The sequence below is a fragment of the Bufo bufo genome, chromosome 2 (assembly GCF_905171765.1).
Source record: "Bufo bufo chromosome 2, aBufBuf1.1, whole genome shotgun sequence".
Lineage (NCBI taxonomy): Eukaryota > Metazoa > Chordata > Amphibia > Anura > Bufonidae > Bufo > Bufo bufo.
The window spans coordinates 50,257,689-50,282,659 of NC_053390.1; the positions used below are offsets into that span (position 1 = coordinate 50,257,689).

The 24,971-nt window shown below is 44.3% G+C and overlaps 1 protein-coding gene across 2 annotated transcripts in view; it reads right to left on the reverse strand.

The window, feature by feature from the left end:
* The window catches only part of WDR7 (WD repeat domain 7), a 363,534-nt gene that overhangs the window by 153,169 nt on the left and 185,394 nt on the right, over positions 1 to 24,971 (reverse strand). For both annotated transcript variants that reach the window (XM_040421053.1, XM_040421054.1), the window contains one exon: positions 4,032 to 4,253. In XM_040421053.1, coding sequence (XP_040276987.1) covers positions 4,032 to 4,253 — 222 coding nt within the window. The remainder of the gene's footprint in view (positions 1 to 4,031; positions 4,254 to 24,971) is intronic.

The following is a 24,971-nucleotide window of genomic DNA, read 5'->3' on the forward strand; positions in this document are numbered from 1 at the left end:
AAACGGGCTCCAAGAATCTAATATATTTTATTCAAAAACACGTACAAAATTTTGAATAAAATATATTAGATACTTGGAGCCCTTTAGACTGTTGTTTTCTTTCTATGTTTAGTTGGTGCTGAGAGGGTTTTTTTGTGGGCCTATTACACTGTTTTTGTGTAACCGGTATATAAAATTTTTCTCTCCTTAAAGAGACCAGCTCTGTATGGAGACTTATTGGCAATGATCTATGGGGAAAAAAAATATGCAAAGAGGTATCTTCCAAGAAAAGAAAACCATCTCGCCAGCGCCACCTTGTGGAAGTGGCTTCTTAGAAGTCAAAATCTGACTTTTTAAAAAGCCTTGGAATATGACAAAGGAAAATAGCCAAACCAAATATCTATCCGTAGACATCTGAGGGGCAAGCAGCACTCTGAAACAGCTGTCTACGGATGGATATCTGGCTTGGCATTTTCCATTGTCATATTCGAAGACTTGTGACTCCTTTTTGACTCATAGGTGGCGCTAGCAAGATGGCTCCCTTTCCTTGAGAGATGCCTCTTTGAAATGTATATACAAAGTTGCTGAACTTTTACTCTATAATAATCCTATATCTAATCTGCGGAGGTGGATTTACCATACGATGCTATAATCCCTCCTGCGTGAAAAGTCTCATCTTCTTCCCGGGCAGCTCGTCCATCCAACCTCATTTCTGGAGAGTAATACATACGTGACAAGCCATGGCGCTGGAATGAGATAACGGTGCAGAAGCTGCTGGCGAGCCATTGATTTACTGTGGGTAGATGAGTCGCACGTGCGTCAGAGTGGCGGTCAGCAGCATTTTCTTATCTGTGCCCCTTCTGTTTCTTCTAATTGTGAATGTGCTGCAGCCTACGTCAGCGCTACAGGAATAAGCCGCAATAACAATGGGAATAGTCATGGCGCGTGCTAAATACACAGCACATATTCCAATGTCTGTACGATGCCGCGCGTCTCCGATGAGTGATCTTCGGGTGCAGCTGTGGAACGGGCAGCACCCGGACTGAACACTGACGCATCGATGTGAATAAGCCCAGTTCACACGGCCCATCATCTCCACAGGCATCCGCCCGGGCAGAGACAATCACAGCATGTACTGTGACGTAAAAAATAAACAGCACACGGATGTCATACATGTGTGGTCCGTTTTTCACAGATGGTCGCCTTCCATTTCTTTTTTTCTTTTTTTTTTGAGGGGTGTGAAAAAAGGATATCATGCTGACTCCATACAGATGGAGAAAAAAGGACAAACAGAATACAGGAAACTGATTAAACGCAGGTGGAAAACTGTCCGTTTTTGGTGGTCAGAGCATGGACCAGTTTTACGTTGCTTGTCTGAATATGAATATAATACCTGGTGGTCTAGGCTAAAAGGGAGTTAAAGGGGTATTCTGGTTAGATTACGTTATCCCCTATCCACAGGATAGGGGATAACTATTAGATCAGTGGGGGTCCTATTAACCTCTAACCTATTCTCTACCATGCTCTATATATTAGAATTTTACAGAACTAGCACATTTCCCCCAGAGGAGGCTTAAAGGGGGTGTCGACTTTTTACTATTGATGACCTATCCTCAGGATAGGTCATCAATATCAGATCAGCGGGGTCTGATACCCGGCAGCCCTGCCGATCAGCTGTCTGAAGAGAAGGCAGTGCTCACACGAGCGCTGCCTTCTCTGCTCGGTTTACCTGCTCGCCGCAGTAGTTGCAGTGGTGAGCAGGTGTAATTACAACTATGGCGCCCCCATTCACTTGAACACACAGAGCCGTTCCTTTAGAAGTGAATGGGGACGCCATACTTGTAATTACACCTGCTCACCACTGCAATTGCTGCAGGTAGACAGAGCAGAGAAGGCAGCGTTCGTATGAGCACTGCCTTCTCTTCAGACAGCTGATCGGTGGGGGTGCTGGGAGTTGGACCCCCACGGATATGGTATTGATGACCTATCCTGAGGATAGCTCATCAACAGTAAAAAGCGGACAACCCCCTTGGGTTACATTAAGAGGACAACTATTAGATCGGTGGGCGTCCTACTGCTGGGACCCCCACTGTTCACGAGAACGGGGGCCCAATAGCTCCTGCAGTTGCCCTGAAATGAACAGAGCCATATCCGAAATTCCCATAGAAATGAATGGAGTGGGCGCATGCATGTGCGACTGGCCGCTCCCTTCATTTCAGTGGGGCTGCAGGGGGTACAAGGCCTCGGACCTTGTGATGGGTGGGGGTCTCAGCGGTAGGACCTCCACCAATCTAATGGTTATCCAGTGAATGTAACTGGAGGGCAAATGGGGACCAACGTGCTGCCACTTCTACTGTAAAATGAGAATATATAGATTATGGGATTTGATAAAAGAAGAATGGGATACATGCAAATATCCTCAACAAATCAGTTGGTGCCCACCAGGTCCTCTACCAGTATATTATAGAAGCGCCAGGCGTCCCATCTTACTGAAAGCGGCTCTTTAGAATACAAGTAGAAAGATCGGCCACCACAGTCCTACCCTACTAGAAGAGCAGACGTCGCTTCCATAAGGGTAAAGACGTCTTCAATTAAGTGGTGACTGAACATTTGGGGAATAGTCAGTGAAATGAAAGCTTCTCTGTCCTGACATCTTTATATCATTTGCCCTGAACTCTCAGACTTTGTGTAATATAATTCTGAACCGGTGTTTAGTTTACAAAGAAAAATGTCAAAGCCACTGGAGGGGCCGAGCCGAGCCCCGGACTGTATCCTCATATAATGATCTTATGACATGTGAACTGCAATCAGCGGCTGTCAATCAATCCCCGGCAATAAGAGCAAAGACGTCCAGAGCCCGACGTGTCCTGAGGGCCGGGGGGATTGTAAATGTCAGAACTGCACAAGATGGGGCCTAGACAATCCCGAGATGGTGACTAGACATTGTTCGCGAAGGTGACTAGTCGTTTAAGATGGTGAACAGCCATTGTGCAAAAACAATAATGGAGGTAGGTACATGGTAATGGGACTGGGAGGCTAACTATACTCTAATGCCAATGGTCAACTTTAGCTTTCCTTAGGGTATTTTCACACTAGCGTTTAAGTTTTCCGGTATTGAGTTCCGTCATAGGGGCTCAATACCGGAAAAAAACACTTCAGTTTTGTCCCCATTCATTGTCAATGGGGACAAAACTGAACTTAACGCTCCAAAATGCATTCCGTTCCGTTTAGTTGCATTCCCATACCGGAGAGCAAACTGCAAAAAGTTGTATTTTGCTTTCCGTCCTGGGATGCGAGGCAACACGGATCCGTCATGACCCGCAATGCAAGTCAATGGGGACGGATCCGTTTTCTCTGCCACATCGGAAAACGGATCCGTCTTGGCTATGTTAAAGATAATACAACCGGATCCTCTCATGGAAGCGTTTTTGCTGAACCCTGCCGGATCCAGCAAATACCGCTAGTGTGAAAGTAGCCTTAGTGACATGCATAGAGGAGCACTCGGGCATCTCAGAACTGCCAGAATGATGCCCAGAAGCGGATAAAGGTTGGTGCTGCTACAGCCCATTTTCTGATCTATGGATTCTAGGAAAGCTTGAGGAGCAGGCCCAGTTGACCAAGGCACGGGAGGATAAAAATGGTGCTACTATAGTGGGTAGTCCAGGATGGCTGAAGTTGAAGCCTTTGGGACCATAGACTACGGATACCGCAATAAACTGCATGCTATAGTAGCACCTTAAAATAAAAAAGTGCTTTGGGTATCATTCTGCGCTGTCCAAGAAGTCTTTCCATCTTAGGCATGAATGGGAATGCACTTCTCATCGCCTGGGCATGTCCTCCTTACAAATTACGAGATGGTCTTAACACCGCATGGTCCAGACCAGGCCCAGTACCCAGTGAACCCCAAATATATTGAATTATGTTCATATAACAACGTACATGAAGTTGATCACATGCATAGGATCCATGTCCATCAGTTCATCATCTTCATCATCATCATCATCATCATCATCATCATCATCATCATCATCACAGCAGTCCATATTACTTACATGTATGCCGAGCAAGCGAGTAATTGCATCCACCACTGGTGAGTCCAAACCCCTCAGGAATCTGACTGGAGCTGCGTGGCCTGGTTAACAGTTTGGGTGGTTCGATTTCGGCTCCAAACTCCGCACCGATCACCCCTAGAAGGACAATGGCTGTAGCTTGCTTCCGTCTTTCTTCATATGAAGTGGATATTTTCTTTACTGGGGGAAGGTTGGAAAGACAACCTGTATGGGAAGGACCAAAGGAAGTTAAAGGTGTGAACACTGAGGAGCATTATAAGAGTATTATAACCATGATGTTATAGATTAACCACCACTCCTTATCGATGGAGGTCCAACCGCTGCAGCACTGGTTTAGTGGTGTCCCGTCACTGCTCCTGCCCCGGCTATGCAGGAAACCATGGTATGGAAGGGAATGGGACTTCTTCAGTCAGTGGCTGCGAGGTTCAGATGTAGAGGAGTGAAGTATGGCTATGTGTATGAGTATCATATATAGTGTGACGGGCCCAGGCCTCCTCACTGTCTTCCTGCCTGGCCCTATAACCCAGCGCATGAACCGGCGGATGTGTCTTCTCCCATACCTTGTAGACTGTAAGCCCTCACAGGCAGGGCCCTCTCTCCTTCTGTACCAGTCTGTAACTCGTCTTGTTTATGCTTAGTGCAATTGTCTGTATTATGTATGAGCACCGCTATGGAATGAATGGCGCTTTAATAATAAATTATAATAGTTATGTGCAGTTTGGATTTAAGCATAGCGTAAATGTATTAAGGGATCATTTAACTCAACATGATCAACCCTAAGAGGCAGGGAAGAAGGAAGGGAAGTACGGGGGAAGGAAAGGAGAAAGGAAAAAATAAAAGGAAGGAAGGAAGGAAGGAAGGAAAGGAAGGAAAGAAAGGAAGGAAAGAAAGAAAGAAAGAAAGAAAGAAAGACAAGAAAGAAAGAAATGGAAAAAAAAAAAAAAAATCGAAAAAAGAAAAGAAAGAAAAGAAGGAAGGGCAGGAGGAAGAGGGGAAGGAAGGGAGAAAGGAAAGAAAAAAAGAAAAGAAGGAAATAAAGACAAGAAAAAAAGAAAGAAAGAAAAAAATATATAATAATAAAAAAGAGAAAAAAAAGAAAAGAAAGAAAAAGAAGGAAGGGCGGGAGGAAAGAAAAAGAAAAGAAGGAAAGGAAGAATGCATGGGATAGGCATAAGGCCATCCTTCATATAAGATAGGGCCGGGGGCTATCCATAGTATTCAGTATATTGGGCAGACTAGATGGGCCAAATGGTTCTTATCTGCAGACACATTCTATGTTTCTAAGAAAGAAAGAAGAAACAGAAAATAAGAAAAGAAAGAAAAAAAAAAAAAAAGAAAAAGAAAGAGTTAGCACTGGTGCCTCGCAGCGCTGGGTCCTGGGTTTGAATCTGACCGTGGACATCATCTGCATGGAGTTTGTATGTTCTCCCCGTGTCTGTGTGCGTTTCCTCCGGGTTCCCCCCACAATCCACAGACAGACTGATAGGACCTCAGATTGGGAGCCCCATTGGGGACAGCCTAATGCTAATGTCTGTAAAGCGCTCAGAATATAGTAGCGCTATATATAAGTGCATACAATAAATAAAAAGAAAGCAGATGGATGACAGACAGATTTTGGTCAGCATAGTGTGGTTCACAGTCACCATACGCTCTATATAGGTTACAGTTCCTTATAGATTTGTCCTTACACCCCTCCCCCCCTCGGACCACGGTCGGGTCACCTGAGGACCGTCTTGATATACGGTTTGAAGCCACTTATGCCTCAGTCGTTTAGGCTGGACACAGGAAGCTGGCGTTGTGCCCTTCCCCCAGTCAGAGGCCTGCTGCCCTATAACAATGCTTCAGAGCAGAGCTCCATTGTGCGCCCGCACTGATTGTTCCGTCAGCTGACCTCCGCACAAGAGAATTGCTAAGCACGGCCTGTTCGCTGGCTGACAAATGAATGATCTCAGCTCCATGTAAGTTCTCCAGAGCGGCCCCTCAGTCCAGGTGCTCAGACACAGAGCCCGGTGTGACATCTTAGATCAAGATGAATTGGCGCAAACTCCTGATCCAAGATTGTTTTATACCATTTAATTTAGTTTCTTCCCTTGCTTGGATGAGCACAGCTCTGGTTATGGATTTCTATTCTAATGTAGTGAAGCAGGCACTGAAAGAAGCCAATGAAGCAGATGCTGGCGCAGGGGGACTGCGGGGATACTGATCAATAGGCGAGCCACTGACCCTATGTGCCCGCGTCTACAATTGCCACCGCCTCCCCTCCAGAAATCACACGTGTGCAGCTTCCAGTAGGAAACGAAGCAGCAGGCGACACTTGCTGAACGTCTCTTCCTGCTGGCTGACCCGTGCCTGCCTTTGTGTCCTTCTCTCTGTGATTTACAGCATTTCTGCCTGACCGATCAGAGAGAGAACTGAAGGAAGAAACAGAAGATCTAACTAGATCCGATTCATATCTAATACCAATCCATCCACACTACACTATATCTATATCCATCATTAATCTATCTCATGTATATATCCATCTCCTATCTATCTATCTATCTATCTATCTATCTATCTAATCTATCATTAATCTATCTATCATCTATCTATCTATCTATTATCTATCTATCTATCATTAATCTATCTATCTATCTCATATCTATCTATCTACAGTGGAGGAAATAATTATTTGACCCCTCACTGATTTTGTAAGTTTGTCCAATGACAAAGAAATGAAAAGTCTCAGAACAGTATCATTTCAATGGTAGGTTTATTGTAACAGTGGCAGATAGCACATCAAAAGGAAAATCGAAAAAATAACTTTAAATAAAAGATAGCAACTGATTTGCATTTCATTGAGTGAAATAAGTATTTGAACCCTCTAACAAAAAAAGACTTAATACTTGGTGGAAAAACCCTTGTTTGCAAGCACAGAGGTCAAACGTTTCTTGTAATTGATGACCAAGTTTGCGCACATTTTAGGAGGAATGTTGGTCCACTCCTCTTTGCAGATCATCTCTAAATCCCTAAGGTTTCGAGGCTGTCTCTGTGCAACTCTGAGCTTGAGCTCCCTCCATAGGTTTTCGATTGGATTAAGGTCCGGAGACTGACTAGGCCACTCCATGACCTTAATGTGCTTCTTCTTGAGCCACTCCTTTGTTGCCTTTGCTGTATGTTTTGGGTCATTGTCGTGCTGGAACACCCATCCACGACCCATTTTCAGTTTCCTGGCAGAGGGAAGGAGGTTGTCGCTCAGGATTTCACGATACATGGCTCCGTCCATTTTCCCGTTTATGTGAATAAGTTGTCCTGTGCCCTTAGCAGAAAAACACCCCCAAAGCAAAATGTTTCCACCCCCATGCTTGACGGTGGGGACGGTGTTTTGGGGGTCATAGGCAGCATTTTTCTTCCTCCAAACACAGCGAGTTGAGTTAATGCCAAAGAGCTCTATTTTGGTCTCATCAGACCACAGCACCTTCTCCCAGTCACTCTCTGAATCATTCAGGTGTTCATTGGCAAACTTCAGACGGGCCTGCACATGTGCCTTCCTGAGCAGGGGGACCTTGCGAGCCCTGCAGGATTTTAATCCATTGCGGTGTAATGTGTTTCCAATGGTTTTCTTGGTGACTGTGGTCCCTGCTAATTTGAGGTCATTAACTAACTCCTCCCGTGTAGTTCTAGGATGCTTTTTCACCTTTCTCAGAACCATTGACACCCCACGAGGTGAGATCTTGCGTGGAGCCCCAGAGCGAGGTCGATTGATGGTCATTTTGTGCTCCTTCCATTTTCGAACAATCGCACCAACAGTTGTCACCTTCTCTCCCAGCTTCTTGCTAATGGTTTTGTAGCCCATTCCAGCCTTGTGCAGGTCTACAATTTTGTCTCTGACATCCTTGGACAGCTCTTTGGTCTTTCCCATGTTGGAGAGTTTGGAGTCTGCTTGATTGATTGATTCTGTGGACAGGTGTCTTTTATACAGGTGACTAGTTAAGACAGGTGTCCTTAATGAGGGTGACTAATTGAGTAGAAGTGTCTAACCACTCTGTGGGAGCCAGAACTCTTAATGGTTGGTAGGGGTTCAAATACTTATTTCACTCAATGAAATGCAAATCAGTTGCTATCTTTTATTTAAAGTTATTTTTTCGATTTTCCTTTTGATGTGCTATCTGCCACTGTTACAATAAACCTACCATTGAAATGATACTGTTCTGAGACTTTTCATTTCTTTGTCATTGGACAAACTTACAAAATCAGTGAGGGGTCAAATAATTATTTCCTCCACTGTATCTATTATCTATCTCATATCTATCTATCTATTATCTATCTATTATCTATCTCCTATCTATCTATTATCTATCTATCTCCTATCTATTATCTATCTCATATCTATCTATCTCATATCCATTGATCTCATATCCATTGATCTCATATCCATTGATCTCATATCCATTGATCTCATATCCATCGATCTCATATCTATCCATCCATCTATCTATCTATCTCATATCTATCTATCTAAGGCTGGGTTCACACCTGAGCATATTCGATAAGCTCTTTTTACAGGCGTTTTTATCGGGCGTTTTTGAAACGTATTTTGGGGCGTTTTTGTATTTTGGAAACGCACGTAGTACGCGCGTTTGTGTGATTAACCACAGAGGCATCCAATGAAAAACTGCCACAATACGCCCCAAAGAAGCTCCTGTACTTCTTGGGGCGTAGGGCGTTTTACATCGCGTTCGTACGCGCTGCAAAACACTCAGGTGAGAACCATGCCCATAGGGAAACATTGGGTTTTTGCCTGTTGAGCATTTTACAGCGCGTAGGAACGCACTGTAAAACGCTCAGGTGTGAACCTAGCCTCATATCTATCTATCTGATCTATCATTAATCTATCTCATGTATATCTATATCAAGTATCTATCTATCTATCTATCTATCTATCTATCTCATATCTATCTATCTCATATCTATCTATCTTATATCTATCTCTCATATCTATCTATCTATTATTTATCTTCTATATCTATCTCATATCTATCTAATACAATCTACAAAATAAGCAGTACTGTGTGATCCAATAATTAAGGTGCGCCAGTGATTATTGCTATGATCAGGGGTCCATATAATGTAGTCCATTAAAAAGTTGCAACAACACCAGATGAGGACAATAGAAATTAACTTTATTCAGCCAGCACATTCACATCTATCTATCTATTATCTATCTTCTATCCATCTATCTATCTATCATCTATCTATCTATCTTCTATCTATCAATCATTTATCTATCTCTCATGTGTAGCTCAAATGTATCTACCTCATATTTCTCTACCGTATCTCTCTATCTTATATTAATCTATTTCATATATTAGATAGATAATGATACAGATATATCTTTTTATGTATGAATCTAATATCTATCTCTTCTATCTCCTATTATCCATCTCTCATGTGTAGCTCAAATGTATCTACCTCATATTTCTCTACCTCATCTCTCTATCTATCTTATATTAATCTCAAATGTATCTCATGTATATATCTCATATCTTTCTATCCATCCATCCATCTAAATTTTAGATCGGTGCCCACTTCTGGACAGAATATATGTCTGTGTAAAATGATCCTTAGATAGGGAGATATATGATATCTCATGTATATCTATCTGTCTATCACAGATGGATAGATAGAGTCTTGATAGATACATAGACATAAGATAAATAGGAAATAGATGAACTGATAGATATTAGACAGATCTTCATGACATCCATAGTATAACTGTACATGGAGGCACATCCTATGGGTATCATTCTGGGTACAGATTGCTAAAAATGAAGTAACGGGGGCATTTCTGCAGCTAAAATTATAAGTAAAGGAGGAAGAAAAGGAAAAAAAAAAAAAAAGTCCAGGCTACAATTTCATTTGTCTCATGAAAATGTGGTATTTTCTCCCACTGACTTGCCTTCATTTAATCATACTAAAGGGCGACAGAGAGATCCATTTTCTTGACAGAACGGTTGATCACCCTATCACAGAGAGAAAATTAATAACTCGAAATAGCCTTATGTGAAAAACAAAAAGCGAGACTGATGAAAAGAAGAAAATGTTCTACATTTAGAGCCCGAGCCGGACGCAATCTTCCCAAACCAGCAGGAAATACAAGGTTTTTGTCATTTTTTTGTATTTTGTTTTTATTCTACTTTTTTTTTTTTTCTTGGTGCTCCATTAATTGATCTTCTGTGACTTTGCATTACACATGAACATACAAATAACCCAGTATATATTATCAAGGATCAATTATTTATTTTTACCTTGTATTATTTTTAAATATTTTATCCTTTCCTTCTGTAAATATTATTGATACTTTTGTTAGTTATTTCTATTACATTTGATGATATTACATGATGATAAGTTATCATCATGTATTATCATTAAACGTAAAAAAGATTGCAGAAACATAAGTATCAATAACAATATTGACAGAAAAGATAAAATATAAAAAAATACAAAGTAAAATTGATTACAAATATAAAATAAACAATACAAATATTTATTAAATAATAAAATTGAATAAATTAGAGCTCCGTGTATACCCCTTTCAGTAAAAGGGTCTTACTGAGGGTTCATAGATATTTGTGGTATGGATCCATATTACAGTACCTATGGGTAGTATACTAAGCACAGACTGACACAGAAGTATGATTTTTTTTTTCCAACAGATTCCGTAGAAAAAGAAATAAGAAATTGGGCATTGTATTACGGAGCTTATGGAAGCACCATCAGGAACATGCTGAGAGTCTATCGGTCTGCAATATGGAGCCAAGCATCAATAAAAAAAAAATATATATATTTTATATTTATATATTATTATATTTTTTTTAAATAATACAACAGTCAGTACCCTACTAACATCATAAATCAAGGAAGAGTTGTACCCATTTCATACAGATCTGCAATGGCACATTGACATACACTGCCTGTCCCCAAAAAAAAAATGTCGCCACCTGGATTTAACTAAGTAAATAGTTCTGAGCCTCCTACTGGATAATTACTGCATGGGCGATTATCTTTCAGTTGGCAACAAGTTATTTAACCCTACCTGGTGCAATGAGTTGCTTCTCATTTCTTAAACAACCACGTCGAAAGACACATCTCGTGGTCGTGGAAAAGATGTTAGTCTGTTTGAGAAGGGTCGAATCATTGGCATGCATCAAGCAGAGAAAACATCTAAGGAGATTGCAGAAACTACTAACATTGGGTTAAGAACTGTCCAACGCATTATTAAAAACTGGAAGGATAGTGGGGACCCATCGTATTCGAGGAAGAAATGTGGCGGGAAAAAAAATCCTGAATGATCGTGATCGGCGATCACTTAAACGTTTGGTGAAATCAAATCAAAGAAAAAAACAGTAGAACTCAGGGCTATGTTTAATAGTGAAAGTAAGAGCATTTCCACACGCACAATGCGAAGGGAACTCAAGGGATTGAGACTGAACAGCTGTGTAGCCGTAAGAAAACAACAAATCAGTGAGGAAAACCAGAAAAAAAGGCTTCAATTTGTTAGGGAGCATAAAGATTGGACTCTGGAGCAATGGAAGAAGGTCCTGTGGTCTGATGAGTCCACATTTACCCTGTTCCAGAGTGATGGGCTCATCAGGGTAAGAAGAGAGACATATGAAGTGATGCCCCCATCATGCCTAGTGCCTACTGTACCAGCCTGTGGGGGCAGTGCTATGATCTGGGGTTGCTGCAGTTGGTCAGGTCTAGGTTCAGCAACAGTATGTGCTCCAAGAATGAGGTCAGCGACTACCTGAACATACTGAATGACCAGGTTATTCCATCCATGGATTTCTTCTTCCCTGATGGCACGGGCATATTCCAAGATGACAATGCCAGGATTCATCGGGCTCAAATTGTGAAAGAGTGGTTCAGGGAGCAGGAGACCTCATTGTCACACATGGATTGGCCACCACAGAGTCCAGACCTTAACCCCATTGAGAATCTTTGGGATGTGCTGGAGAAGGCTTTGCGCAGCGGTCAGACTCTACCATCATTAATGCAAGATCTTGCTGAAAAATTTATGCAACACTGGATAGAAATAAATCTTGTGACATTGCAGAAGCTTATCGGAACAATGCCACAGCGAATGCGTGCCGTAATCAAAGCTAAAGGCGGTCCAACGAAATATTAGAGTGTGTGACCTATTTTTTTTGGTTGTGCGATCAAGTGGATGGGGCGAGTAATGTTATTATTATCTTTTAACCCTCAATTGACATTGGACTTTGCATTCTGTATTAACGAATGCTATTATTTTCCATTATAACCATGTTATAATGGAAAATAATAAAGTAAATGGGGTCCTGGGTCGCTCATCCCTCGTCTCCATAGCAACCATCCTATAACCATGTTATAATGGAAAAAGATAAAATCTACAGAACACCGAACCCAAACCCGAACTTCAGTAAAGAAGTCTGGGTTCGGGTCTGGGTACCAAACATTTAGTTTTTTATCACGCGCGTGCAAAAGGCATTGCACTCGCGCGAAAAAAAACTGAAGGCGGCAATGATTTTCCCTGAAAGCACCCACATCCTATCCGGCCCTCACCCGCGACGCCCGTGTGAAAGAGGCCTAAGGGGCCATGAGACTGGGCTGCTATTTCATGGAGGTCCAGTCTAAGAGCTGCATGGTTCCCCTGTGCAGCGGAGAGAGGGGGCTCGGCTGTCACATGAGAGCCGCAGACCTGCTCTAAAAGCCCGTACAGGCAGGAGTGCCGATACCGGCTGTTCAACTTCATACATGCCACAGGCAATGGCGCCCGCCGCATGTAAGTGGAGACAGAGGGAGCGGACTGTGTGTATAGGCAGGTTGGGACATAGATGGAAAAATAAAATAAAAAAGTTATAGCTCTTGGAAGGCAACAATGAAAAAAGAAAGAAAAACGCTTGGTCAGTAAGGCCCAAAACAGGCTGGTCACTAAGGGGTTAAACATGCGCCGTGTAGGAACATACTGGGATGCCGGTGCGCTCCTTCTGCTGGTAGTCCCAGCACTGTGGTCTTCTTTTTAAACTGTGTACTTCCGGCGTGCGCTCTCTTACAAGTGCGGATCCATCATTGCTGCCGCTACTGCGAATGAGAAGCGCATCCGAGTGCCAGGGTAAGAAGCCAAGCACTGCAAATGTGGAGTCATTAGACACTTACCCACACACCAGGCACCGGGACACCAATGATATTGCTACAGAGATGCAGGGCCCTGCAGAATCGCTCCAAGACTAGTCCAGTCATGGGTGGGGGAGGGTCGGCTTATGTACTTCCTCCACTGCACTGGTCTGGAGGGGAGATGCAAACAACCGGTGGGAATATGTGGGCCAGCCCCAGCCCAGTATACAGCCTTCCCTGCCTGGGGAATATGTGGGCCAGCCCCAGCCCAGTATACAGCCTTCCCTGCCTGGGGAATATGTGGGCCAGCCCAGTATACAGCCTTCCCTGCCTGGGGTATATGTGGGCCAGCCCCAGCCCAGTATACAGCCTTCCCTGCCTGGGGAATATGTGGGCCAGCCCCAGCCCAGTATACAGCCTTCCCTGCCTGGGGAATATGTGGGCCAGCCCAGTATACAGCCTTCCCTGCCTGGGGTATATGTGGGCCAGCCCCAGCCCAGTATACAGCCTTCCCTGCCTGGGGTATATGTGGGTCAGCCCCAGCCCAGTATACAGCCTTCCCTGCCTGTGGTATATGTCGGCCAGCCCCAGCCCAGTATACAGCCTTCCCTGCCTGGGGAATATGTGGGCCAGCCCCAGCCCAGTATACAGCCTTCCCTGCCTGGGGAATATGTGGGCCAGCCCAGTATACAGCCTTCCCTGCCTGGGGTATATGTGGGCCAGCCCCAGCCCAGTATACAGCCTTCCCTGCCTGGGGTATATGTGGGTCAGCCCCAGCCCAGTATACAGCCTTCCCTGCCTGTGGTATATGTCGGCCAGCCCCAGCCCAGTATACAGCCTTCCCTGCCTGGGGAATATGTGGGCCAGCCCCAGCCCAGTATACAGCCTTCCCTGCCTGGGGTATATGTGGGCCAGCCCCAGCCCAGTATACAGCCTTCCCTGCCTGGGGTATATGTGGGCCAGCCCCAGCCCAGTATACAGCCTTCCCTGCCTGGGGAATATGTGGGCCAGCCCCAGCCCAGTATACAGCCTTCCCTGCCTGGGGAATATGTGGGCCAGCCCCAGCCGAGTATACAGCCTTCCCTGCCTGAGGTATATGTGGGCCAGACCAGCACAGTATACAGCCTTCCCTGCCTGTGTTATATGTCGGCCAGACCAGCACAGTATACAGCCTTCCCTGCCTGAGGTATATGTGGGCCAGGCCAGCCGAGTATACAGTCTTCCCTGCTTGGGGGAAGCTAGACCCAGCCCTGTTCCTCATATGGATCCAGAGATCTCCACATTCGTTACTCTAGTTGTTCTGCTAGATTTATCTCAAACTGGCAGCTCAGAGGGTGTGTCCTTTCTACTGCAACTCTCTTCCTATCACAGCTCGGGTGGGGGCGGGGTGTCTTTTATGCTGCAGTTCTTTCCGCGTCACAGCTCAGGGGTCATGTTCTTTCTGCTACAACTCTCCCTGTCTCAGCTTGGGAGCGTGCTCTTTCTGCAGCAGCTGTCTCCTTATAACAGCTCACAGATAGCGTCTCTTTTACTGCAGCTCTCTCCCTATCACAGATAGCGTCTGTTCTACTGCAGCTCTCTCCCTATCACAGATAGCGTCTGTTCTACTGCAGCTCTCTCCCTATCACAGATAGCGTCTGTTCTACTGCAGTTCTCTCCCTATCACAAATAGTATCTGTTCTACTGCAGTTCTCTCCCTATCACAGATAGTGTCTGTTCTACTGCAGTTCTCTCCCTATCACAGATAGTGTCTGTTCTACTGCAGCTCTCTCCCTATCATAGATAGTGTCTGTTCTACTGCAGCCCTCTCCCTATCACGGATAGTATCTGTTCTACTGCAGCCCTCTCCCCATCACAGATAGCGTATGTTCTACTGCAGCTCTCTCCCTATCACAGATAGTGTCTGTTCTACTGCAGTTCTCTCCCTATCACAGATAGTGTCTGTTCTACTGCAGTTCTCTCCCTATCACAGATAGTGTCTGTTCTACTGCAGTTCTCTAACTATCACAGATAGTGTCTGTTCTACTGCAGTTCTCTCCCTATCTGTGATAGGGAGAGAACTGCAGTAGAACAGACACTATCTGTGATAGGGAGAGGGCTGCAGTAGAACAGACACTATCTGTGATAGGGAGAGAGCTGCAGTAGAACAGATACTATCACAGATAGTGTCTGTTCTACTGCAGCCCTCTCCCTATCACAGATAGTGTCTGTTCTACTGCAGCTCCCTCCCTATCTGTGATAGGGAGAGGGCTGCAGTAGAACAGACACTATCTGTGATAGTATCTGTTCTACTGCAGCTCTCTCCCTATCACAGATAGTGTCTGTTCTACTGCAGCCCTCTCCCTATCACAGATAGTGTCTGTTCTACTGCAGCTCCCTCCCTATCACAGATAGTGTCTGTTCTACTGCAGCTCTCTCCCTATCACAGATAGTGTCTGTTCTACTGCAGTTCTCTCCCTATCACGGATAGTATCTGTTCTACTGCAGCCCTCTTCCTATAAGATAGTATCTGTTCTACTGCAGCCCTCTCCCCATCACAGATAGCGTATGTTCTTCTGCAGTTCTCTCCCTATCACAGATAGTGTCTGTTCTACTGCAGTTCTCTCTCTATCACAGATAGTGTCTGTTCTACTGCAGTTCTCTCCCTATCACGGATAGTATCTGTTCTACTGCAGCCCTCTCCCTATAACAGATAGTGTCTGTTCTACTGCAGCCCTCTCCCCATCACAGATAGCGTATGTTCTACTGCAGCTCTCTCCCTATCACAGATAGTGTCTGTTCTACTGCAGCTCTCTCCCTGTCACAGCTCGGGGGGGGGGGTGTCCTTTCTTCTGCAGCTCTCTCCCTTAGAGATTGTCATGTACTATATGATGTCCGATTTTCATTTTTTACCTTAGTCATGGAATAACCCCTTTAAGACATGACTATTCACCTGTATTGTACCATTTAGTCTGTGTCCTACAGTATATATTCTGTCCGTACCCCAGTTCTCATTTACGTGTGTCTCCGAGTTTCGGTATGGCCAGTCTTTAACTTGAACTGGACCCACTGGCCTTAAACTTTGCTTACGGAATACCTCTCTCATTATGCCTCATTCAGATGACCATAATGTAAGCTTTATTTTAGCTTTTGAAAGGTTTCAATAAAGGTTAAAAAGGTTTTGTATTATGGATGACCTATCCTTAGATCGGTGCAATATTCATTCAAATAAGAGCTTCGCTGCAGTACCACTCATGGCCACTACTCCTTCTATGGAGCTATGTTGTTCCAGTGCAGGGATGGCCAACCTGAGGCTCTCCAGATGTTGCAAAACTGCAACTCCCATCATGCCCGGAGAGTCTACATACAGCTATCAGCCTACAGCAGGGCATGGTGGGAGTTGTAGTTTTACAACAGCTGGAGAGCTGCAGGTTGGCCATGCCTGTTCCAGTGCCTATTCCAGAGTGCAGCAGGTCGTTGGAGTTTGGAACCCCACCGATCTGATACCGATGACCTGTCTTAAGCATCACTAGAATAAGAAACCCCACACACCAGCAGAACCACAGTAAGGAGAAGTTATATGAAGTGGTGACATATCCAAGTTCCTTCACTGCTCCAACCATCTCCCCGCGATAGCGGACCTTGTATGGAGGGACCGGGATAAACTTGTTTCTCCGATGGTCGGACCCTCCATCTCAAATTATCCTGTAGATTTTTGGATAAGGCGCTTTCAATCACAGCCACCATCACATCTAAATTTCTGAAGTTCCCATCGATATCGTACTTAAAATTCAAGGTGAGGCTAAGATTTCCTGTGCAGAAACCTTGAGAAGTGGACTTGCAGTGTGCTTGGAGTGCTAAGTGCTTTTCATCGTAGGGAGATCTATCATTAAATAATCATTACCCATCATTCAATCTTCCAAAAAACCTCGCCGTATAAGCCTGTTCACCATGCACGCCGCTATCAGACTCATCAGCTGCGTGAAAACACAGACATCACCGTGGCGGCCCGTCTGCCAATTACTATACGGACACTCCGGGCTTCCAGAGCTAGCAGGACAGAAGCCTGACTACTGACTGACACCATCTTATGGAGCCGGGGGTAAAACCAATCATGGGCTGTGGATGGGGGAAAACTTTTTGTAAGTTAGCAAATATTGAGTCTATTATGCATTGACACTCCATATATGATCACACTAGCAGAAGGACCCGGCTTCGCACGGGTATATTTCATCTATTTCATTTAATGTTTCTGTGTGTCGTTAAAAGATATCCACAGCATCCCCCATAACTGTGACCTCTACAGCACCCTGCCCCTTTAACCGTGAACTCCACTGCCCCTCACTCCTTAACACTGACCCCCCCAAAGTGCCCCGCCTCCTTACAATGGGACGTCTACAGCTGCCCACCCCTTTAACAGTGAGTTTCACAGCACCTCACTCCCTTGACAATGACCTTCTCAGGGGCACCCCACCCCTTTAACAGTGACCTTCACAGTGCCCATCCCTTTAAGAGTGACATAAACGGTGCCCGCCCCTTTAACAGTGACATCCACAGGGCCCTGCCCCTTTAATGCTAGGGCTACACGATGGCATGTGTTGCGCGACATTTTGTCTCAACAATTTTTATAATGATAGGCTATGGTGTCGCACTGCGACATGTGACATGCTGCGACACGACAGTCGCAAAAAAAAATCCATCCAAGATGAATGCATGTAGCAGCATAGTTGTGCCTTATGTGTGGTGCGACTTGGGTTGGCTGGGTTGCTATGGAAACCTGGAGTAAAACTGTGTGTATGTGGAGACTAAGGGCCTGCGAGCTTCTATTGGCTGATAAGGGACATGCGACGGTGTGTATGGCAGTTGGGATATGTAGAGAAAGACTTGCATTGGCTAATGCCGGTAAGGGTCCATTCACACGTCCGCAATTTCGTTTCCGCATTTTGCGGAACGGAATTGCGGACCCATTCATTTCTATGGGGCAGCACGATGTGCTGCCGGATCCGGAATTGTGGATCCGCACTTCCGGGTCCGCAATTCAGTTCCCGAAAAAATAGAACATGTCCTATTCTTGTTCGCCATTGCGGACAAGAATAGGCATTTTCTATTAAGTGCCGGCGAAGTGCGGTCTGCAAAATGCGATCGTTGATGTCCATGTTTTTCCGTGGATCCGCAAAACATACACGGACGTGTGAATGGACCCTAATTTTTTGGGAATATCTCAGGAACGGTACGTCCTAGAGAGCTGAGCAAAAATTTCTTTCCAGGTAGCAAGGGATGTGTATACCAAGTTTGATTGAAATCGATGGTTGCGTTTTTGAGTGATCGCGGAACATACACACGTCCTTCTTTATATATTACAGACCAAAAGTTTGGACACACCTTCTCATTCAAAGAGTTTTCTTTATTTTCATGACTATGAAGGCATCAAAACTATGAATTAACACATGTGGAATTATATACATAACAAACAAGTTTGAAACAACTGAAAATATGTCATATTCTAGGTTCTTCAAAGTAGCCACCTTTTGCTTTGAGTACTGCTTTGCACACTCTTGGCATTCTCTTGATGAGCTTCAAGAGGTAGACCCCTGAAATGGTTTTCACTTCACAGGTGTGCCCTGTCAGGTTTAATAAGTGGGATTTCTTGCCTTTTTAATGGGGTTGGGACCATCAGTTGTGTTGAGGAGAGGTCAGGTGGATACACAGCTGATAGTCCTACTGAATAGACTGTTAGAATTTGTATTATGGCAAGAAAAAGCAGCTAAGTAAAGAAAAACGAGTGGCCATCATTACTTTAAGAAATGAAGGTCAGTCAGTCAGCCGAAAAATTGGGAAAACTTTGAAAGTAAGGGCTATTTGACCATGAAGGAGAGTGATAGGGTGCTGCGCCAGATGACCTGGCCTCCACAGTCACCGGACCTGAACCCAATCGAGATGGTTTGAGGCGAGCTTGACCGCAGAGTGAAGGCAAAAGGGCCAACAAGTGCTAAGCATCTCTGGGAACTCCTTCAAGACTGTTGGAAGACCATTTCAGGGGACTACCTCTTGAAGCTCATCAAGAGAATGCCAAGAGTGTGCAAAGCAGTAATCAAAGCAAAAGGTGGCTACTTTGAAGAACCTAGAATATGACATATTTTCAGTTGTTTCAAACTTGTTTGTTATGTATATAATTCCACATGTGTTAATTCATAGTTTTGATGCCTTCATAGTCACGAAAATAAAGAAAAATCTTTGAATGAGAAGGTGTGTCCAAACTTTTGGTCTGTACTGTATATATATATATATATATATATATATATATATATATATATATATATATATATAAGCTGCCCCCCCCCCCAGTGATTACATGGAGCAAAAAAAAAACAAGCAGAAAAATGAATTAAAATATCAGATAATGTGCAATTCTTTTCAATTTTTTGTGGTTTTTTTTTTAATGTCTGCATTACTAGCAGTTTTCAATGAAGATCTTCCTGGGTGTTACCAGTTAGGGGTGTGAGGACGCTGGCAGCAGCACTGATTGGGCAGTGTTAGGCCTCCTGCACAGGAAACACAGTTTTTTGCGTTCTGTATACGGAACCATTGATTTCAATGGATCCGCCAAAAAAAAAAAAAATGAAGGTACTCCGCATGCATTCCGTTTTCATATTTCCGTTCAAACATAGAACATGTCCTATTATTGTCCGCATAACGGACAAGGATAGGACTGTTCTATTAGGGGCCAGCTGTTCCGTTCCACAAAAAATGGAATGCACACGGATGTCATCCGTATTTTTAGCAGATCGCAAAATACTGAAAAAGCCATACGATCGTGTGAAGGAGGCCTTGGACTGTGCAGGGACACATCCCTAACTGGTGACACCCAGCTGGATCTTCATTTATAAACTTCTAGTAGGATTAACAGAGAAATGGCACAGCATAGAGTCATAAGAATAGATGCTCCGGAATTGATATTACGCGGGGGGATGCAAGTAATTAGTAAACCAGAGGGGGACAGCTCCTCTTTAGTAAAAAAATTGGCAAATAAAACATGCACCAAAAATAAACCATAAAAACAAAAGCCTGTACATTACCCAATGGACTCTTACAACCACTAAAAAAATTACGGTTAAATAATGGTAGAATATAATTTTTTGACCAAAATAAAACACCTCTAAAAGAAAAAAAGCAAGATGTCTAATAAAAAAATAAAAAATTGAATAATCTCTCTAGGGAAGCAGAAGGCCTAAATGATCCCTGTTCTCAAGCGGTTAAATGAAAAACAATAATAAGCACATAAAATGGAATAAAAAAAAATATTGTATTTTCCAGGCTATATAAACATTTTGATATAAATCATCACTTTCGGTTTAGTGTTACTAGATTACACACTTTATGGTTTGCAGCCAAAAACTTCCTTTTCTGGATACAGCAAATTTTTTTTTATATTTTTTTTGGTCTCGCTCTCAGTCTAGTTTATTACAGGAAATCAATAGGCAAGCAAATAGAATTAGATGGCCAAAGTTTACGGGGACTCAATAAAATAAGCGAAGGATCCTGCCTGTTTACTCCGACGATGCAAGTATGTATCTGTAAAATATTATGGAAAATATCCGGCTGATATTTGCTCATCACTCAGCATTGTAAGTCATAAAATCACTGGCGGAGGAACAAAAAAAATGCATAGTAAAAATAATGTCCTGTGCAGTGTACAAACTCTTATTTTTTTATTTTATTTTTTCCCTATTTATTATTCATTTTTTTTACACCACATGCATACAAAAACAAAGCAATGAAAGGAGAATAATAAAACAATAAATCCTCTTTGCTCAGCAATGTAGACGGAAAATAGTTCTTGATGAGAAAAGGCATTGACGTGAAGCCCGCGTCAGGCACCTCGGAGACTGTACATGCTTTGAGGTGTCTACCACCTAAGATTGCTCAGTGCCATGCATGACAGATCAAAACGCAGTGTTTAATATTTAAGAAAAAGTATTCCCAAAGAACATTTGCCGGGATCAATATTTCACCTGTCATTTTACTGCAGAGCTCTTTTAATGTGCAAAATACGAACCCTTCCCTAGGAAGCCTTAGAAGAGAATGACCGGATGAAGCATCTGCATGAGGTTCCTCAACCTTGGCATTCCATCTACTTAACATGCAAAGGAATAGCTTAAAAGGGCTGCTCCAGGGGGGCCCACACGGACTGCGGCCCCATGAAAATTATGGAAAATATTTTTAAAAAAATTGCATCACTATTCACTGCTAATTCAAGGTCTCATGTACATGGGAAAGGAGGCACATGGAGGCACCATAGGCCTGTGTTACAGACATTTAGGTAATGCATTTGCTAGAGGATGGTATATGAGCCATACAGAAGTATAGTATGGGTCCAGGGATATCTGTGGGTGCCGTTGTACAGATCATGGGCAAGTGGCCTCCAAGACTATGGACACCTTTAGGGAAATTTTTTATAATTTCATTTTACTCATCCTTTTTTCAATTGGTCTTTATTTTTAAAAAATAAAATAAAATCTGCAGTTTTTTTAATATATAGGGTTAAAAATCAGTCTATCTGCAGACTGTTCTTCCTGAGCTCAGTCAGCTGACGGCTCATGTGAAACCTTATCACTGATCTCCTGGTCGCGTAAACGCTATTGTTCATCATTACAGCTAAACTCTTATCAAACTAATAAGAATATGGCATATGAGGTCAGGAGGTCAGAAATAAGGCTTCACATGAGCGGTCAGCTGACAAAACTCAGGTGGGACAGTCTGCAAATAGACTATTTTTAGCCGCATGTATCACAAAAACTGCTGAAAAATTCTAATAAAGACCAATTGATAAAATTATATTTAGCCCAAAATAAGTAAAATGCTATCATAAAAAAAAAAAAAAAACTGCAAGTCTCCATAGCCTCTAAGTAGATCAGAACAGTAAGGCCTCTTTCACACAGTAAGGCCTCATGCACACGACCGTATTTTTTTGCGGTCCGCAAAACGGGGTTCCGTTTTCCCGTGATCCGTGACCGTTTTTTCGTCCGTGGGTCTTCCTTGATTTTTGGAGGATCCACGGACATGAAAAAAAAGTCGTTTTGGTGTCCGCCTGGCCGTGCGGAGCCAAACGGATCCGTCCTGAATTACAATGCAAGTCAATGGGGACGGATCCGTTTGACGTTGACACAATATGGTGCCATTTCAAACGGATCCGTCCCCATTGACTTTCAATGTAAAGTCTGGAGTCCCTTTTATACCATCAGATCGGAGTTTTCTCCAATCCGATGGTATATTTTAACTTGAAGCGTCCCCATCACCATGGGAACGCCTCTATGTTAGAATATACTGTCGGATATGAGTGAGATCGTGAAACCTCATTTCCGACAGTATATTCTAACACAGAGGCGTTCCCATGGTGATGGGGACGCTTCTAGTTAGAATATACTACAAACTGTGTACATGACTGCCCCCTGCTGCCTAGCAGCATCCGATCTCTTACAGGGGGCCGTGATCAGCACAATTAACCCCTTAGGTGCCGCACCTGAAGGGGTTAATTGTACTATCATATCCCCCTGTAAGAGATCAGGGCTGCCAGGCAGCAGGGGGCAGACCCCCCCCTCCTCCCCAGTTTGAATATCATTGGTGGCCAGTGCGGCCCCCCCCCCCTCCTCCCTCTATTGTAATAATTCGTTGGTGGCACAGTGTGCCCCCCCCCTTCCTCCCTCTATTGTAATAAATCGTTGGTGGCACAGTGTGCGCCCCCCATTGGCCCCCCCTCCCTCTATAGCATTAACAACATTGGTGGCCAGTGTGCGGCCTCCCATCTTCCCCCCCCCCCCCCCCCCCCCCCCCCCCCCCCCCCCGATCATTGGTGGCAGCGGGTTACTAGCAATAGTACAATAGTAAAGATTCATACTTACCTGGGAGCTGCGAGGTTCGTGTCCGGCCGGGAGCTCCTCCTACTAGTAAGTGACAGTTCATTTAGCAATGCGCCGCACAGACCTGTCACTTACCAGTAGGTGGAGCTCCCGGCCGGACACTAACATCGCAGCAGCAGCCTGGAGCAGGTAAGTATGAATCTTCTACTATTGTACTATTGCTACGTAACCATGGCAACCAGGACTGTAGTAGCGTCCCGGTTGCCATGGTTACCGATCGGAGCCCCAGCGATTAAACTGGGTCTCCGATCGGAACTCCTCTGCCACCAATGATGGGGGGGGGGGGGGGGGAGAGATGGGAGGCCGCACACTGGCCACCAATGTTGTTAATGCTATAGAGGGAGGGGGGGCCGATGGGGGGCGCACACTGTGCCACCAACGAATTATTACAATAGCGGGAGGGAGGGGGGGGGGCGCACACTGTGCCACCAACGAATTATTACAATAGAGGGAGGGGGGGGGCCGCACTGGCCACCAATGATATTCAAACTGGGGAGGGGGGGGGGGAGGGTCTGCCCGGGGGGGAGGGTCTGCCCCCTGCTGCCTGGCAGCCCTGATCTCTTACAGGGGGCCGTGATCAGCACAATTAACCCCTTCAGGTGCCGCACCTGAAGGGGTTAATTGTGCTGATCACGGCCCCCTGTAAGAGATCGGGTGCTGCCAGGCAGCAGGGGGCAGTCTTGTACACAGTTTGTAGTGTATTCTAACTAGAAGCGTCCCCATCACCATGGGAACGCTTCTGTGTTAGAATATACTGTCGGTTCTGAGTTTTCACGAAGTGAAAACTCAGCTTTGAAAAAGCTTTTATGCAGACGGATCTTCGGATCCGTCTGTATAAAAACTAACCTACGGCCACGGATCACGGACACGGATGCCAATCTTGTGTGCATCCGTGTTCTTTCACGGACCCATTGACTTGAATGGGTCCGTGAACCGTTGGCCGTGAAAAAAATAGGACAGGTCATATTTTTTTCACGGCCAGGAAACACGGCTCACGGATGCGGCTGCCAAACGGTGCATTTTCCGTTTTTTCCACGGACCCATTGAAAGTCAATGGGTCCGCGAAAAAAAACGGAAAACGGCACAACGGCCACGGATGCACACAACGGTCGTGTGCATGAGGCCTAAGGCCCCTCGCGTGTGAGGGCCGGATAGGATGCGGGTGCGTCATGGGAAAATGCGCAATTTTTCTGTGCGAGTGCAAAGCGTTTTAATACGTTTTGCACACGTGTGAGAAAAATTGGCACGTTTGGTACCAAGACCCGAACCTCTTCACAGACGTTTGGGTTAGGTGTTGTGTAGATTTTATTATTTTCCCTTATAACATGGTTATAAGGAAAAATAATAGCATTCTTAATAAAGAATGCTTAGTAAATTAGGGATGGAGGGGTTAAAAAAATAAACTAATTAAAGGGAACCTGTCACTGGGATTTTGTGCATAGAGCTGAGGACATGGGTTGCTAGATGGCCGCTAGCACGTCCGCAATACCCAGTCCCCATAGCTCTGTGTGCTTTTATTGTGTAAAAAAAAACGATTTGATACATATGCAAATTACCCTGAGATGTGTCCTGTCCCTGACTCATCTCACGTACAGGACTCATCTCAGGCTAATTTGCATATGTATCAAATCGTTTTGTTTTTTTACACAATAAAAGCACACAGAGCTATGGGAACTGGGTATTGCGGATGTACTAGCGGCCATCTAGCAACCCATTTCCTCAGCTCTATACACAAAATCCCAGTGACAGGTTCCCTTTAGTTAGTTTATTTTTTTTAACCCCTCCATCCCTAATTTACTTAGCATTCTGTATTAAGAATGCTATTATTTTCCCTTATAACCATGTTGTCTCAAGCCTCTATGCAGAGAGCTGGAGTTTGCACACTGCCTGTGAC